At 47.5% G+C, this 18,095-nt stretch overlaps 1 protein-coding gene across 2 annotated transcripts in view; it reads left to right on the top strand.

Moving 5' to 3' along the window:
- Positions 1–8,668: 8,668 nt before the first annotated feature.
- HADH (hydroxyacyl-CoA dehydrogenase) overlaps positions 8,669–18,095 on the top strand; it is a 46,932-nt gene continuing 37,505 nt past the window's right edge. For both annotated transcript variants that reach the window (XM_040418386.1, XM_040418385.1), the window contains exons 1-2: positions 8,669–8,937; positions 17,859–17,987. In XM_040418386.1, coding sequence (XP_040274320.1) covers positions 8,815–8,937; positions 17,859–17,987 — 252 coding nt within the window. In that variant the 5' untranslated portion in view covers positions 8,669–8,814. The remainder of the gene's footprint in view (positions 8,938–17,858; positions 17,988–18,095) is intronic.

Here is an 18,095-nt window from a genome sequence, read left to right as displayed (position 1 = left end):
TAGGTTAGTAGATGGAGAGAACCCAAGAAGTTCAGTTTCATATATAGAGAGAGGACATGATGTTAGAGAAAGCGGAAAGACAGTCACTGGAGTTCTGTAATACAGTAGGGGTGATGTTGGGGGATGAAGTGTATAGTTGGGTGTCATCAGCATAGAGATGGTATTGGAAACCAAATCAGCTGATGGTCTGTCCAATTGGGGATGTGTAGAGAGAGGAGAGGACCAAGGACTGAACCCCAACAGCAAGAGGGAGAGGAAGTGGAGCCAGTAAATGATACACTGAAAGAGCGGTCAGAGAGATATAAAGAAGACCAGGACAGAGTGTCCTTTCGGCCGATAGATTGGCGCACGGTGAGTAGGAGATATGGTGGTCTACAGTGTCAAAAGCTGCAGAGATGTCAAAGAGAATGAGCAGAGAGTAGTCACTATTGCATTTTGCTGTCAGGAGGTCATTTGTCACTTTGGTGAGGGCAGTTTCAGTAGAATGTAGGGTGCGGAAACCAGATTTTAATGGATCAAGGAGAGAATGAGTAGAGATAGCGGATGAGGTGAGAGTAGACCAGATGCTCCAGGAGTTTTGAGATGAAGGGAAGATTGGAGACTGCTCTGTAGTTAGTTAGGACGGGTCAAATCTTTTATATTTTTTTTAAATAATGAAATAATGATAGAGTGTTTAAAAGAGGAGGGAAATATACCAGAAGAGAAAGCGGTTGAAGATTTTTATTATGTGAGTGGTGACAGACGAAGATAGAGACTGGAGTAGGTGTGAGGGAATGGGGTCAGAGGTGCATGTGGTAGGATGAGTATAGAAACGAGCAAATTTTTCAAAACTTCAATTCAGCCGATTTGCCGAATTTTTTGAAAAAATTTGCTTCGATCCGAATTTATTCGGCTATTTCCTGGCTGCAGAGAGCCTTTATAGAGGTGTAAAACACTGTGCCTTGTAGTAACACTCATAGGGAGTCTGCTTTGGTAGTGAAATAATACTGTGAGTCCGTATGACATGCAGATGACAGGCGTCGCTCTTAGAATCACTGCACACTTCACTTATTTGGGCAGTCACGGGGCCAAAACTGACCAAATAACTCAAGTATGAACTCAGCCTTACAGGTCGATGTTAGTGCCAAGAAGAAGCGCACTCCTTTTACACCGTTGTCAGCTGATTCCACATAGATGTCTACAGAACCCGTTCTATTAAACGCTTATACAAGTAGAGCCCCCCGACAGAGTGGAGAGGGTGTCAGCAGTAAGTTTGTGTTGACGTTACAGATTATTTTGCCCTTCCTCTGATTGGTCAGAACAATAACCCCCAAAAAACTGATCCTGTCTGTTGAGCATCCACCTTCACGCGGTCAGCATTTGGTCAGTAGTAATCCATCAGTATTGCTAATGCCAAAAAAACAGGAGTGGATTCAAAACAGAGATGACCGAGTCAACCATTTAAGAACCGCTGGGTTGCTGGTCAAGACACGACCGCTTGATGACACCGGTAGCTCAGGCCTCTCGCTGTAACTCCTGTTGCCACGCCCCCTTACTCTGCTGCGACCTTTGCCTGCGCCAGAAACATTTAGGCCTCTGCCACTCGCCTGTCTCTGTCTGACATACTGTTAGATCAAATCTAAAATATGAAGCTGTGTGTATATCCGCTAAAGGAATCCGCACTTCGCATTTACAATCACAAAATTTGGCACACATGTACATCAGGTGTCCGGGAAGGTTTTAGACCAGGTCTCAGCTCTCTAGGACGTACCGTTCCTGAGATATATATATATATATATATATATATATATTTAAAAAAAAAAATGCATTAGCCAATAGAAGCTTGGTCACATGACCATTATCAGCCAATAGAAGCTCCAGCCTCCACATACAGTTTTACTCCAGGTTTCCATAACAACTCAGCCATTTTTCTTCACTGCTGTAGGTGAGCTTTAACCTCCTCAGGACCGCCGTACGCAGAATTGCGTCTGCGGCGGTCCTATTACTCTGGGTGGACGCATATACGCGTCCTCTCGCGATAGCCGAGATTTCCTGTGAACGCGCGCACACAGGAACGGAAGGTAAGCGAGTGGATCTCCAGCCTGCCAGCGGCGATCGTTCGCTGGCAGGCTGGAGATGTGATTTTTTTAACCCCTAACAGGTATATTAGACGCTGTTTTGATAACAGCGTCTAATATACCTGCTCCTCTGGTGGTCCCTTTTGCTTGGATCGACCACCAGAGGACACAGGCAGCTCAGTAAAGTAGCACCAAACACCACTACACTACACTACACTACACCCCCCCGTCACTTATTAACCCCCTATGAACCACTGATCACCCCATATAGACTCCCTGATCACCCCCCTGTCATTGATCATCCCCCTGTAAGGCTCCATTCAAACGTCCGTATGATTTTTACGGATCCACTGATACATGGATCGGATCCGCAAAACACATACGGACATCTGAATGGAGCCTTACAGGGGGGTGATCAATGACGGGGGTGATCACCCCATATAGACTCCCTGATCACCCCCCTGTCATTGATCACCCCCCCCCTGTCAGGCTGCATTCAGATGTCCGTATGTTTTTTACGGATCCACGAATACATGGATCGGATCCGCAAAACACATACAGGCGTCTGAATGGAGCCTTACAGGGGGGTGATCACCCCATATAGACTCCCTGATCACCCCCCTGTCATTGATCACCCCCCTGTAAGGCTGCATTCAGATATCCGTATGATTTTTACGGATCCACTGATACATGGATCGGATCCGCAAAACACATACGGACATCTGAATGGAGCCTTATAGGGGGGTGATCAATGACAGGGGGGTGATCACCCCATATAGACTCCCTGATCACCCCCCTGTCATTGATCACCCCCCTGTCTTTGATCACCCCCCTGTCATTGATCACCCCCCTGTAAGGCTGCATTCAGATGTCTGTATGATTTTTCCGGATCCACTGATACATGGATCGGATCCGCAAAACACATACGGACATCTGAATGGAGCCTTATAGGGGGGTGATCACCCCATATAGACTCCCTGATCACCCCCCTGTCATTAATCACCCCCCTGTAAGGCTGCATTCAGACATTTTTTTGGCCCAAGTTAGCGGAAATTATAATTTTTTTTCTTACAAAGTCTCATATTCCACTAACTTGTGTCAAAAAATAAAATCTCACATGAACTCACCATACCCCTCACGGAATCCAAATGTGTAAAAATGTTTAGACATTTAGATTACAGACTTCTTCTCACGCTTTAGGGCCCCTAGAATGCCAGGGCAGTATAAATACCCCACATGTGACCCCATTTCGGAAAGAAGACACCCCAAGGTATTTACTTGAGGGGCATATTGAGTCCATGAAAGATTGAAATTTTTGTCCCAAGTTAGCGGAAAGGGAGACTTTGTGAGAAAAAAAAATATATAAATTTCCGCTAACTTGTGCCAAAAAAAAAAAAATTCTATGAACTCGCCATGCCCCTCATTGAATACCTTGGGGTGTCTTCTTTCCAAAATGGGGTCACATGTGGGGTATTTATACTGCCCTGGCATTCTAGGGGCCCTAAAGCGTGAGAAGAATTCTGGGATCCAAATGTCTAAAAATGCCCTCATAAAAGGAATGTGGGCCCCTTTGCCCACCTAGGCTGCAAAAAAGTGTCACACATCTGGTATCGCCGTACTCAGGAGAAGTTGGGCAATGTGTTTTGGGGTGTCATTTTACATATACCCATGCTGGGTGAGAGAAATATCTTGGCAAAAGACAACTTTTCCCATTTTTTTTATACAAAGTTGGCATTTGACCGAGATATTTATCTCACCCAGCATGGTTATATGTAAAATGACACCCCAAAACACATTGCCCAACTTCTCCTGAGTACGGGGATACCAGATGTGTGACACTTTTTTGCAGCCTAGGTGGGCAAAGGGGCCCACATTCCAAAGAGCACCTTTCGGATTTCACCGGCCATTTTTTTACAGATTTTGATTTCAAACTACTTACCACACATTAGGGCCCCTAGAATGCCAGGGCAGTATAACTACCCTACAAGTGACCCCATTTTGGAAAGAAGACACCCCAAGGTATTCGCTGATGGGCATAGTGAGTTCATAGAAGTTTTTATTTTTTGTCACAAGTTAGTGGAATATGAGACTTTGTAAGAAAAAAAAAAAAAAATCATCATTTTCCGCTAACTTGTGACAAAAAATAAAAAGTTCTATGAACTCACTATGCCCATCAGCGAATACCTTAGGGTGTCTAATTTCCTAAATGGGGTAGTTTGTGGGGTGTTTGTACTGTCTGGCCATTGTAGAACCTCAGGAAACATGACAGGTGCTCAGAAAGTCAGAGCTGCTTCAAAAAGCGGAAATTCACATTTTTGTACCATAGTTTGTAAACGCTATAACTTTTACCCAAACATTTTTTTTTATCAAAGACATGTAGAACAATAAATTTAGAGAAAAATTTATATATGGATGTAGTTTTTTTTGCAAAATTTTACAAATGAAAGTGTTAAATTTCGATTAATAACAAAAAAAGTAAAAATGTCAGCAGCAATGAAATACCACCAAATGAAAGCTCTATTAGTGAGAAGAAAAGGAGGTAAAATTCATTTGGGTGGTAAGTTGCATGACCGAGCAATAAACGGTGAAAGTAGTGTAGTGCAGAAGTTTAAAAAGTGGCCTGGTCATTAAGGGTGTTTAAGCTAGGGGGGCTGAGGTGGTTAAAGGAAATCTGTCACCAGGATAATCGCTATTGAAGTAAAGCCATGGCCGAATAGCACTTAGTACCTTATTTCAAGATGCCTTTGTTCCAGCAATAGATGTTTTTATCCTCTGAAAATCCAGTTTATTTGGTATGCAAATGAGCCAGTAAGGTGCCCAGAGGGGCGTCACTCTTGCAGGAAGGAGCCCAGACACGCCCCCTGCCACAATGTGTCCACCCTCAAAAGACTTAAAACCCCGCCCCAGGTCCCACTAAACCACGCCCTTTATCTGGTTAGACCATGCCCACTCCTACACCTGAGCCGATGGGGATTGAAAAAAATGCAGGTAAAATCAACTTCTGTCAGCTGCAGGGGTGGGAGGGAGGGTGACTTTCTCCCTGCAGCTTACACTCAGACAACACAGTGCTGCTGAAACAAACAATTGGACGGCACTGCGCTTTGTTAAGGTCCGGGTGCACGGTCAGTAGGTCGGATCCCTCTAATAATATATTAGAAAGACCAGCACTCCGGCGGAGTGCTGGTCTTTCTAATATATTAGCACAGTGCTGCTGTCTTAGAGTGAGCTGTTCAAAAGGACAAGCCCCCGATCCAGTTAGGCCACACACCCTCGCACTCAGCCAACTGAGATTGAAAAAAATGGTTAGAAATCAACTTCTAGGTCCGCTAAGCCACGCCCTGATCTGGTTAGGCCACGCCCCTCCACTCCTTAGCTGATGGGAATTGAAAAAATGAAGGTAAAAATCAACTTCTGTCAGCTGCAGAGGTGGGAAGGAGGGTGACTTTCTCCCTGCAGCTCACACTCAGACAGAACAGTGCTGCTGCTGTCTTAGGCCTCCTGCACACGGCCGTTTTTTTCCCCCCTGTTTACTGTAATTTCAATGGTTCAGCAAAAAAAATGTACTCCGTATGCAATCCGTTTTTCTGTTCCGTTTAAAGATAGAACATGTCCTATTATTGCCCGCAAATCACGTTCCGTGGCTCCATTCAAGTCAATGGGTCAGCAAAAAAACGGAACACATACGGAAATGCATCCGTATGTCTTCCGTTTCCGTTCCATTTTTTGCGGACCCATCTATTGAAAATGTTATGCCCAGCCCAATTTTATCTATGTAATTACTGTATACTATATATGCCATATGGAAAAACGGAACGGAACCAAAAAACGGAACAACAGATCCGTGAAAAACGGACCGCAAAAACACTGAAAAAGCCATACAGTCGTGTGCAGGAGGCCTTAGAGTGACCTGTTCAAGAGGACACGCCCCTGATCCAGTAAAGTCCACTGTTAAGGGGGCAGGCCCCTGTGGAGGTCACTGTCAAGGGGGTGGTATGCTGTAAAAGTCACTGTTAAAGGGGAAGGCTGCTGTAAAGGTCAAAGTTAAGGGGATGGGCTGCTGTGGATTTCCAATTTTAAGGGACGGGGCACTGTGGTGGGGGGGGGTCAGTGTTAAGGAGTGGGGGGCTGTGGAGGTTAATGTTTTGTTGGCGGGGTGCTATAGATGTCACTGTTATAGTGGATAGTGTTAATATCTTTTAACGACACACACAAACATTAAATGAAATAGATTAAATATACCCGAGCAAAGCCGGGTCCTTCAGCTAGTAAATAAATAAAAAGGAAATTAAAACACTCCAAAAAAAGTCAGTAATTTTCTCATTTCACCACACAATGGCAAATACTTTTTTTTGTGCCACTAATACATGCAAAAAAGGGCTTTAGAACATATAACTGCACCGCTAAAAGGCAAATATATTTATATTTTTTCGACTTATACACTCCACAAAAGGGCTTTAGAACATATAACTGCACCACTGAACGGCAAATAGGCCCTTATTTTTTTCCACTTATACACGACACAAAAGGGCTTTAGAACATATAACTGCACCGCTGAATGGCAAATAGGCCCTTATTTTTTTCCACTTATACACGACACAAAAGGGCTTTAGAACATATAACTGCACCGCTGAACGGCAAATAGGCCCTTATTTTTTTCCACTTATACACAACACAAAAGGCTTTAGAACATATAACTGCACCGCTGAATGGCAAATACAGTTGCAAGAAAAAGTATGTGAACCCTTTGGAATGATTTGGATTTCTGCACAAATTGGTCATAAAATGTGATCTGATCTTCATCTAAGTCACAACAATAGACAATCACAGTCTGCTTAAACGAATAACACACAAAGAATTAAATGTTACCATGTTTTATTGAACACACCATGTAAAAATTCACAGTGCAGGTGGAAAAAGTATGTGAACCCTTGGATTTAATAACTGGTTGAACCTCTTTTGGAAGCAATAACTTCAACCAAACGTTTCCTATAGTAAATGGCAGAACAGACGCAGTGCAGCAGACGGACGGTCCACATACACAGCAGACAGACACACAGATTGTGGGAGACACAGAGACGGAGATGACTGAATCCAGTGAGCGACGGATTTGGTGGCAGATGTGGGGCCGTCCCTCTGGATGGGAATTTATTTTTATTTTTTGTTAAACTAGGGTTGTACACATCGAACACACAGGCCACACGTGCTGCACGGCTCCACATCTAACGCACAGCCCACAAATATAGTACACTGCCCCCCCCCCCCCCCAATATACTGCACATCCATCCCCAATATACTGCACAGACACACCCCAATATATTGCACAGACAACTTCAATATACTGCCTAGATAGCCCCCCATATACTGCACAGAAAGTAGACCAATATGCTGCGCAGACACACACAATATACTGCGTAGATAACCCCCCATATACTGCGTAGACCCCACAACTTCAATATACTGGGCGGACACCACCCAATATACTGCGCAGACATCCCCCCCGTATACTGCGCAGACATCCCCCCGTATACTGCGCAGACATCCCCCCGTATACTGCGCAGACATCCCCCCCGTATACTGCGCAGACATCCCCCCCGTATACTGCGCAGACATCCCCCCGTATACTGCGCAGACAGACCCCCCGTATACTGCGCAGACAGACCCCCCGTATACTGCGCAGACAGACCCCCCGTATACTGCGCAGACAGACCCCCCCCATATACTGCACAGACAGACCCCCCCCCATATACTGCACAGACAGACCCCCCCCATATACTGCACAGACAGACCCCCCCCATATACTGCACAGACAGACCCCCCCATATACTGCACAGACAGACCCCCCCCATGTACTGCACAGACAGACCCCCCATATACTGCACAGACAGACCCCCCCATATACTGCACAGACAGACCCCCCATCCATATACTGCGCAAACATCCCCCCATCCATATACTGCGCAGACAGACCCCCCCCCATCCATATACTGCACAGACAGACCCCCATCCATATACTGCGCAGACAGACCCCCATCCATATACTGCGCAGACAGACCCCCATCCATATACTGCGCAGACAGACCCCCATCCATATACTGCGCAGACAGACCCCCATCCATATACTGCGCAGACAGACCCCCCCCCCATATACTGTGCAGACAGACCCGCCCCATATACTGTGCAGACAGACCCCCTATATAATAGAACCTATATATAAGAGAACAATCACTCAAGAACCAATATGACAATAGCTCCTGCAAAGGGTTAAAAGCGCTTTTGAAATAGATATTTATACTACCCTCGGCGCTTGCGCACTGGGACGTAATTTTTCCCTACCCCCACACTGCGCAGGCGCGTATATCGGGTGGATTTTCAGGAGTTAACCGCGCTTGCGCACTGGGCCGTAATTTTTTCCCTACCTCGGCTCCCCGACGCATGCGCAGTGTCCCAGTGTGCTGCTGAAATCGGCAATGAGATTTTGCCTAGACTAGCCTTTTGCGCATGCGCAGATAGTAAAAAACAAAGACACGCCTCCATACGTCATCGCCGATGCGACAGGAAGTCAGAGGGTAGGGAAAACTCACGAGGTAGGGTAGTATAACGCTACACCTGCAGTTCGCCTTCTTCCTTGCGCCCTATCCAGTCACGTGACCTCCTGTACGCCCCTCTGTCCTCTTTTCCCGGCGCTCTCTGGTGACGTCACTGCTGTCAGTTCCAGCATCAGGCGTGTGTCCTTCAGCTCCCAGGTGTATTAGCAGACATGGCCTCCGGTAGTCGGCAGCTCCTTGCCAGATGCATGTCATCCAGCGCCGCCGCCAAGAAGCTCGCCATCAAGCACGTAACGGTGATCGGAGGAGGCCTGATGGGAGCCGGGATAGCACAGGTGAGCGGCGCCTGCCAGTCATGTGACCTTCCCCCGAGTATGCCAGTACCGCTCCCACGTGACAGGGCGGTGTGGGCGCCCCCTGGATTTATGGAGTGGCATAGAAGAGTTCACCTGTTCACACATGGGCGATTTGTAGTGCAGCTTCTGTGCAGGGTGGTAGCTTTATCCCTTCAGGAGCAGACTCTGTATGTAGTGACTGTGAGCTCTGCCACCTCCCGGGCACAGGGCACACGCTGTCTGAGCAGATGGGCAGCTTCTTTATGTCATAGGTTCCTTAATATGTTTTTAATCTCCATTAGCAACCGGGGGTTAGAGCACTAGGGGGCGTCGCAGTGTCTATGGAGGACTCAGCACGTTATACTGGAAGATTTATCCTTTCCCTACGTTGTGCTTTTGGCGTTAAAAAGTTGCAAACCCCCGGTTTTGTGACTTTTTGAACGCCCTTGCAACTAAATCTAGTCACAACCAGTGTTTTACCACCCTCGCCAGTAAGGCTACTTTCACCCTCGCGTTTGGTGCGGATCTGCCATGGACGGATCCGTTCAGATAATACAACCGTTCAGAACGGATCCGTTTGTATTATCTGTAACATAGCCAAGACGGATCCGACTTGAACACCATTGAAAGTCAATGGAGAACGGATCAGTTTTCTATTGTGCCAGATTAGGTCCACACTGACTTACATTGTGTGCCAGGAGTCAGGACGGATCAGTTTGGCTCAGTTTCGTCAGACGGACACCAAAATGCTGCAAGCAGCGCTTTGCTCTCCACCTACAAAGCGGAACGGAGCCAAACTGATGCACTCTGAGCAGATCTTTCTTCCATTCAGAATGCATTAGGGCAAAACTGATCCGTTTTGGACCGCTTGTGAGAGTCCTGAACGAATCTCACAAACGGAAAGCCAAAACGCCAGTGTGAAAGTAGCCTTACCGAAATGGGGCCTTTCAGACCAGTGAGTGTCGCGCTCCTGACTTGCAGTGCAGCTCCCGTACTAAACTCCCAGCACTAACCTGGTCGCATAGCATTATATTGATTTAGGGAGCTAGGTAACCCTTACAGCATTCTGTGACTATTATCCAATACATTCCAGAACTGTAAGGGTTACATTGCATCATCAATCAATATAATGCTATGTGACACCGGCAGTGCTGGAAGTTCAGGACGGGTGCTGCGCTGCGAGTCCGGAGCGTGACACTCGCTCGTCTGAAAGGGGCCTAAAGGTGTTGGGGCCTTATCATCATTTACACCAGAAACCATTGTAAATGAAGGCTGAAGTCTATGGCAGCTACCAGCTAGAGTAGGTTTCAGTCTGGCGCACGGACCCCCTGGGGAAGGCATGCCTCCTCTTGCAGCGCAGGGTTCATCCAGACCAGTGTAGCACACGCCAGTCTTCATAAATCTGGACCATAGTCTGCTATTCCCAATATTGTCCATAGGGTATCCCATAACAGTTGGATAGGTGCAGGTCTCACCACTAGAGAATTGGGTCCCACGATTGTCCACCTGGCAGCCACATGAGCTAGGTGTAGGGGCCTCCTATCCCCACATAGATGCAGGTCCCAGAAGTCTGGCATTTATGGCACATCCCTTGCATTTCACCTCCCCTGATATATGATATCACACTATTCCAGGTCCGAGGTGGAGGTGCTGATCCAGCTTCCTTTAAAGGGATTGTCCCATTAAGACAACTTATCCCATAGTCACAAGATCCGCAAGCATGTCCTCTGCGTCATTCAACTCTATATGACAGGTACAAGTGCTTGACTATGTCCGGCGGCCCCATAGAGTTGAATGCTGCTCCACTCAAACAGGGATGGGTCCCCTTCTACTGGAAATATTTGATTGGTGGAGGTCTGACCACTCGGGCCTCCGCCAATCAAATATTTCAGGAGGATAGGAGTTTGAATTGTCTTAATGATACAACCCCTTTAAAAGGGCATTCCGGGCCCCCATTCTCATGATTGGTGTGGGCCCCCCACAGATCTAATAGTTCTAGGGGTGCACCGAAATGAAAATTCTGGTCCGAAAATTCTGGATGCCCTTGACCGAAACCCGAAACCGAAACTGCCCTTTTGCCCAAATACTTTTAAAATACTTTTTTTTTAATGATTTTATTAAGAATTCTTTTTCATGAATTTAATAAATCATATTATATATGGAGAGGGGGATCTGTGGGTGGCGCTGTTATGGAGAGGGGGATCTGTGGGTGGCGCTGGTATGGAGGGGGGGGGGGATCTGTGGGTGGCGCTGTTATGGAGAGGGGGATCTGTGGGTGGCGCTGGTATGGAGGGGGGGGGGGATCTGTGGGTGGCGCTGTTATGGAGGGGGGGGATCTGTGGGTGGCGCTGTTATGGAGGGGGGGGATCTGTGGGTGGCGCTGTTATGGAGGGGGGGATCTGTGGGTGGCTCTGTTATGGAGGGGGGGATCTGTGGGTGGCTCTGTTATGGAGGGGGGGATCTGTGGGTGGCTCTGTTATGGAGGGGGGGATCTGTGGGTGGCTCTGTTATGGAGGGGGGGATCTGTGGGTGGCTCTGTTATGGAGAGGGGGATCTGTGGGTGGCGCTGTTATGGAGGGGGGGATATGTGCACTGTTATGGGCATAACAGTGCACAGATCCCCCCTCCCCATAGCAGTGCCATAGACCAATCCCCCTACCCATAACAGCCCCGGCCCTGCTACTCACAGTATCACTCACTGCATCTTTATTTTACCTTACAATCGTGACGCTCCAGTAACAACTGTGCAGGCAGAGCGGAGGGCGGCGTAACGTCACTTACTCACGTGACGCAACTGCTCCGCCCACTTTATGAATGAAGGAGGCGGAGCAGGCGCGTCACGTGAGTAAGTGACGTTACGCCGCCCTCCGCTCTGCCTGCACAGTTGTTACTGGAGCGTCACGATTGTAAGGTAAAATAAAGATGCTGTGACTTAAAGTAAACACAGGGCTCCAGACTAAAAAAAATATGAAGGAGCCATTGGCTCCTAACCTGAAAAATTTAGGAGCCAAATGAAATTTTTAGTCGCCAAATTTAAAATATATATATATAATATAGCTGGGATGCTTAGGAGCATATAAGACATCTAAGGCCTCATGCACACGAACGTGTATATTCTTTCCATGTCCATTCCATTCGTTGTTTTTTTTGCGGGCCGTATACAGAACCATTCATTTCAATGGGTCCGCAAAATAAACGGAAGTTACTCCGTGTGCTTTCTGTTTCTGTATGTCCGTACTTCTGTTCCGCAAAAAAATAGAACATGTCCTATTATTGTCCGCATTACGGACAAGGAGAGGATTGTTCTATTAGGGGCCCGGCTGATCCGTTCCGCAAAATACAGAATGCACACGGACGTCATCCGGATTTTATGCAGAACCATTTTTTGCAGACTGCGAAATGCATACGGTCGTGTGCAAGAGGCCGAAGTCTGAGTGTCTGGAGCTGGATAACCTATTACCACGTGACCTACGACTATAAGGTCTCTCAGCCCGAGAGCGACCATTGAACCTGTAGCCCTGTTCTTTGCCCTTAGAAAGATCCATTGATTCAGGATGATTTACTTTGCTGGATGGGTGAGGGGAGCCCATCCAGGGGAGAATGTTTGGAGAAGCTCCATTAGGGATCTCAGAGGGAATGTTAGGAGTCTGCACTTTTTCAGTGGAGACGCCTCTGGTTCTGTTTCTGAGGCAGAAGGGTCCATTGATGGGATAATGTGTCTGTTCTTGGGGGATCAGGTGGTGTGTCTGGAGGAAGGACACTATGGACTGGTCCCTGAAAAGGGGGGCCTTTGGGGATGGGGCTGGATTCAAAGGCACTTGAGGTGTTGGAAACCAAGGAACCAGGCAGCGAGGGGGTAAGCGGCAAAATTTGAGACTTGTTAGTCACATCAGTTCGTTGTGAGGGAAAACTGGAGTCCAAGGTCTGCTAGGAGCTTGACAGGATTTGCGATTTAGGAGTGCCGAATTCACACGACGTCTGTGAGATCCCGGCCCGGAGTCCTGCTGAGTGCAGGAGCGCACGGCGTCATTGGTTGCTATGACGTCGTGCGCTTCCTGCTGCCGCCGTAGTACAGTAATACACTGGTAACCAGTGTATCACTGTACTGCGGCGGCAGCAGGAAGCGCACGGCGTCATAGCAACCAATGACGCCGTGCGCTCCTGCACTCAGCAGGACTCCGGGCCGGGATCTCACAGACGTCATGTGAATTCAGAAGCAGACTGCTGGAAGCGGAAGCACAAGATGCGGGAACCCTCTATGCCGAGTAGTGTGAGCGAGCGGATCTTCATCCAGCAGACGGCTGCAGCGTGTCTCTGCTGGATGAAAGCCTTTTTTTCTTAGAGGCAGAGCAGCGGAGGGTTTAGGCGCAAATGGCGACAAGACTACAAAGTCTTGTCGCCATTTTGCAATTCCAAGTCGCATTGGCGACCATTTTGGTCGCCATCTGGAGCCCTGAAACCGCCCGCCCGGCGCCCGCCCGCAGATGGTGAGCGACAAATCCCACACCCCATATTTTCGGCCGATATGTAACAATATCGGCCGAAATGGATTAGGTATATTTTCGGCTGCCGGAATTTCGGTGCACCCCTAAATAGTTCTAGAGGATAACTAGAACAGGGATCAGCAACCTCTGGCACTCCAGCTGTTCTGAAACTACAACTCCCATAATCCTCACTTCTATGGGAGTTACAAGAACAGCTGAGTCAGTGTGCATTCTGGGAGTTGTAGTTCCACAGCAGCTGGAGTGCCGAGGGTTGCTGATCCCAGTTCTAGATGCATATAGGCATATCTAAGCATTGCAAACATAGTACTAGTGTAAGGGGTCCCAGCAAGCTCTGTGCAGACGCGGCTTCCTCTGATGGGTCTGGTTAATGGTTAACGTAGTCTGTGCTGACCTCGACAATACTGTAGTTACCGGCCGGTTTTGTCTCCAGACTTCACCTTTGGTTCAGAGTTCTCACTGATTGTGTAGTTAAAGAGGACCTTTCACCTGTATAAACTATGTGAACTGAGTATGCTGCCATATAGAGCGGCGCCCGGGGATCTCACTGCACTTACTATTATCCCCGGGCGCCGCTCCGTTCTCCCGTTATAGGCTCCGGTACCTTTGCTTCTTAAGTTATAGTAGGCAGGTCTTCCCTTGTCCTGTGGGCGTCTCCTTCTCCTAGGCTGCAGCGCTGGCCAATCGCAGCGCACAGCTCACAGCCTGAGAGGTTTTTTTCTCCCAGGCTCTGAGCTGTGCGCTGTGATTGGCCAGCGCTGCAGCCTAGGAGAAGGAGACGCCCACAGGACAAGGGAAGACACCGCCTACTATAACTTAAAAAGCAAAGGTACCGGAGCCTATAACGGGAGAAGGGAGCGGCGCCCGGGGATAATAGTAAGTGCAGTGAGATCCCCGGGCGCCGCTCTATATGGCACCATACTCAGTTCACATAGTTTATACAGGTGAAAGGACCTCTTTAAGGTCGTCTTACCCAGAATTCCCTATAAAAAAAAAAAAATCTACTTTAGATGAAAGATTTGTTGCGGATTTTAAGGTAAGCATTTTCCCCAAAAATCTTAGAAATGAGACTTGAATGCTAGTGAATGAGATTTTCAATACCACATGAACGGACAGGGGAAAATATCCTTAGGCCCCTTTCACACGGGCGAGTATTCCGCGCGGATTGAACGCATTGCACCCGCACTGAATCTGGACCCATTCATTTCTATGGGGCTGTGCACACGAGCAGTGATTTTCACGCATCACTTGTGCGTTGCGTGAAAATCGCAGCATGCTCCTCTTTGTGCGTTTTTCACGTAACGCAGGCCCCATAGAAATCAATGGGGTTGCGTGAAAATCGCAAGCATCCGCAAGCAAGTGCGGATGCGGTGCGATTTTCACGCATGGTTGCTAGGAGACGATCGGGATGGAGACCCGATCATTATTATTTCCCCTTATAACATGGTTATAAGGGAAAATAATAGCATTCTGAATACAGAATGCATAGTACAATAGCACTGGAGGGGTTAAAAAAATTTTTTTTAACTCCCCTTATTCCACTTGATCGCGGAGCCGGCATCTCCTTCTGTCTTCATCTTAGCTGTGTGGAAGAACAGGACCTGTGGTGACGTCACTCCGGTCATCACATGATCCCTCACCATGGTAAAAGATCATGTGATGGATCATGTGATGACCGGAGTGACGTCACCACAGGTCCTGTTCTTCCACACAGCTAAGATGAAGACAGAAGGAGATGCCGGCTCCGCGATCAAGTGGATTAAGGGGAGTTAAATTGTTTTTTAACCCCTCCATCCCTATTTTACTATGCATTCTGTATTCAGAATGCTATTATTTTCTCTTATAACCATGTTATAAGGGAAAATAATACAATCTACAGAACACCGATCCCAAGCCCGAACGTCTGTGTAGAAGTTCAGGTTTGGGTACCAAACATGCGCAATTTTTATCACGCGAATGCAAAACGCATTACAATGTTTTGCACTCGCGCGGAAAAATCGTGCGTGTTCCCGCAACGCACGTGTGAAAGAGGCCTTACACTGCGGATTTGGAGCAGACGGGACGTTGTGCCTGAGGTTCTGTCAGTATGTCGGCTGTGTGTATGTGGTGTTAAAGGGGTTGTCCAGGTTCAGCTTCCCCCGATTTCACCCTGGCAGCACCCCTAATACAGTCCTGATCAAAAGTTTAAGGCCACTTGAAAAATGGCAAAAAATGATATTTAGCATGGCTGGATCTTAACAATGTTCCAAGTAGAGCTTCAACATGCAACAAGAAGAAATGGGAGTGAGACAAAAAAAATTTGAGCATTCAATTTAATGAAAATAACGCATAAACTGAAACAGGCTGTTTTTCAGCATATCAAAAGTTTAGGACCACACCTCCAAAAAAAAACTAAACCCCCCCCCCCAAACAGAAATCCAACTTCCAAACATGAACTCAGTAATGAGTAGCTCCGCCGTTATTGTTTATCACTTCAAAAATTGGTTTCGGCATGCTTGATGCAAGCGTTTCCATGAGGTGAGTGGGAACATTTCTCCAAGTGGTGAAGACAGCCGCACGAAGGCCATCTACTGTCTGGAACTGTTGTCCATTTTTGTAAACTTCCCTTGCCATCCATCCCCAAACGTTCTCAATTGGATTTAGATCAGGGGAACACGCAGGATGGGCCAAAAGAGTGATGGTATTCTCCTGGAAGAAGTCCCTTGTCCTGCGGGCATTGTGCACTGTAGCGTTGTCCTGTTGAAAAACCCAGTCGTTACCACACAGACGAGGGCTCTCAGTCATGTGGAATGCTCTCTGCAACATCTGGACATAGCCAGCGGCCGTTTGACGCCCCTGCACTTCCGGAAGCTCCATTGTTACACTGAAGGAAAAAGCACCCCAGACCATTATGGCGCCCCCTCCACTGTGGCGCGTAGAAAACATCTCAGGTGGAATCTGCTTGTCATGCAAGTAACGTTGGAAACCATCAGGACCATCAAGGTTACATTTTTTCTCATCAGAGAATAAAACTTTCTTCCACCTTTGAATGTCCCATGTTTGGTGCTCTCTTGCAAAGTCCAAACGAGCAGTTCTGTGGCGTTCAAGGAGACGAGGTCTTTGAAGACGTTTTTTTTGTTTTTGAAGCCCTTCAGTCTCAGATGCCGTCTGATAGTTATGGGGCTGCAGTCAGCACCAGTAAGGGCCTTAATTTTGTTCGAGGATCGTCCAGTGTCTTGACGGACAGCCAACTGGATCCTTTAGCTCAGTGCTGATGAAATTTTTTTGGGTCTTCCACTTGACTTTTTTGTTCCATAACCCTCAGGATCATTTAAGAAATTCCAAATTACTGTCTTACTGCGTCCCACCTCAGCAGCGATGGCGCGCTGTGAGAGACCCTGCTAATGCAGTTCAACAACCCAACCACGTTCAAAAAGGGAGAGTTTTTTTGCCTTTGCCATCACAACGTGTGACTACCTGACAGAAAATGACAATGAATCCACATCTTTGCACAGATTTGGCCTTTTAAAGGCATGTGTCCTAAAATTTGGATCAGCTGAAAAACAGTTTAAGCGTTATTTTCAATTAATTAATAGAATGCTCAAAAAATGTTTTGTCACACTCTCATTTCTTCTTGTTGCATGTTGAAGCTCTACTTGGAACCTTGTTAAGATCCAACAATGTAAAATATGATTTTTTGCACTTTTTCAAGTGGTTTTAAACTTTTGTTCAGGTCTGTATGAGCAAAGGAGCATTTAATGGAGATCCGGTGACATACCGGGCTCTCCATAGGCATCGCTTTGCGGAGGCTTCCGCCCAGCAGTGAGCCTGGTGACATCACCGGCACTAATGGGCGGGCTTTAGTGCTGCCCCAGCTTGGAAAACGGCCTGGGTGAAAACGGGGGGTATGTCTGGGTTCAGCTCTGAACCTGGACCACCCCTTTAAAGGGGTTTTCTCATAGACAATGGGGGCATATTGCTAGGATATGCCCCCATTGTCTATATCGAGAACAGAGCCCCGCAAGGTGGTGGCTGAAGGACTCCGGTCTTGCCACCACCAAGCTGGTTCCCCATACAAGTGAATGGGAGCGTACCGCACATGCGAGGCCCCACTCCCATTCATTTCTATGGGGCCGACGGAAATAGCTGAGCCAGTGCTCGGCTATTTTCGCCGGCCCCATAGAAAATTAATGGAGGGCGACTGCACGAGCGCAGTGCAACCTCCTTCACTTGTGGGGCTCCGTTCTCCATATAGGTGCGGGTCCCAGCGGTAGCACCTATAAGACAATGGGGTCATATCCTAGCGATATGCCCCCATTGTCCATGATGAGACAACCCCTTTAAATGAATCTCTGCTGCAGACAGTCCTACATCAGAGCACCGTTCAGTGTGTAGTGCTGCCGTTATTCACTTCTGGGGGTTCCCTTTGCGTTTTTGCAGGTGGCTGCAGCAACCGGACACACTGTAGTATTAGTGGACCAGACGGATGACATCTTGAAGAAGTCCACCAAAACTATTGAAGACAGCTTGAAACGAGTCACCAAGAAGATGTTTGCAGACAAGCCTGAGGTGACATTCTGGTATCTTATTCTGCCTTCATATGTTTTCTGCAGTATGTGGGCTCTAGAGACTTCTAGATGAGCTTATTTCTCACAGCCTAAAACCCCAGTCAGTCTT

The sequence above is a fragment of the Bufo bufo genome, chromosome 2 (assembly GCF_905171765.1).
Source record: "Bufo bufo chromosome 2, aBufBuf1.1, whole genome shotgun sequence".
Classification (NCBI taxonomy): Eukaryota; Metazoa; Chordata; class Amphibia; order Anura; family Bufonidae; genus Bufo; species Bufo bufo.
This window is presented reverse-complemented; position numbering and strand designations above follow the sequence as displayed.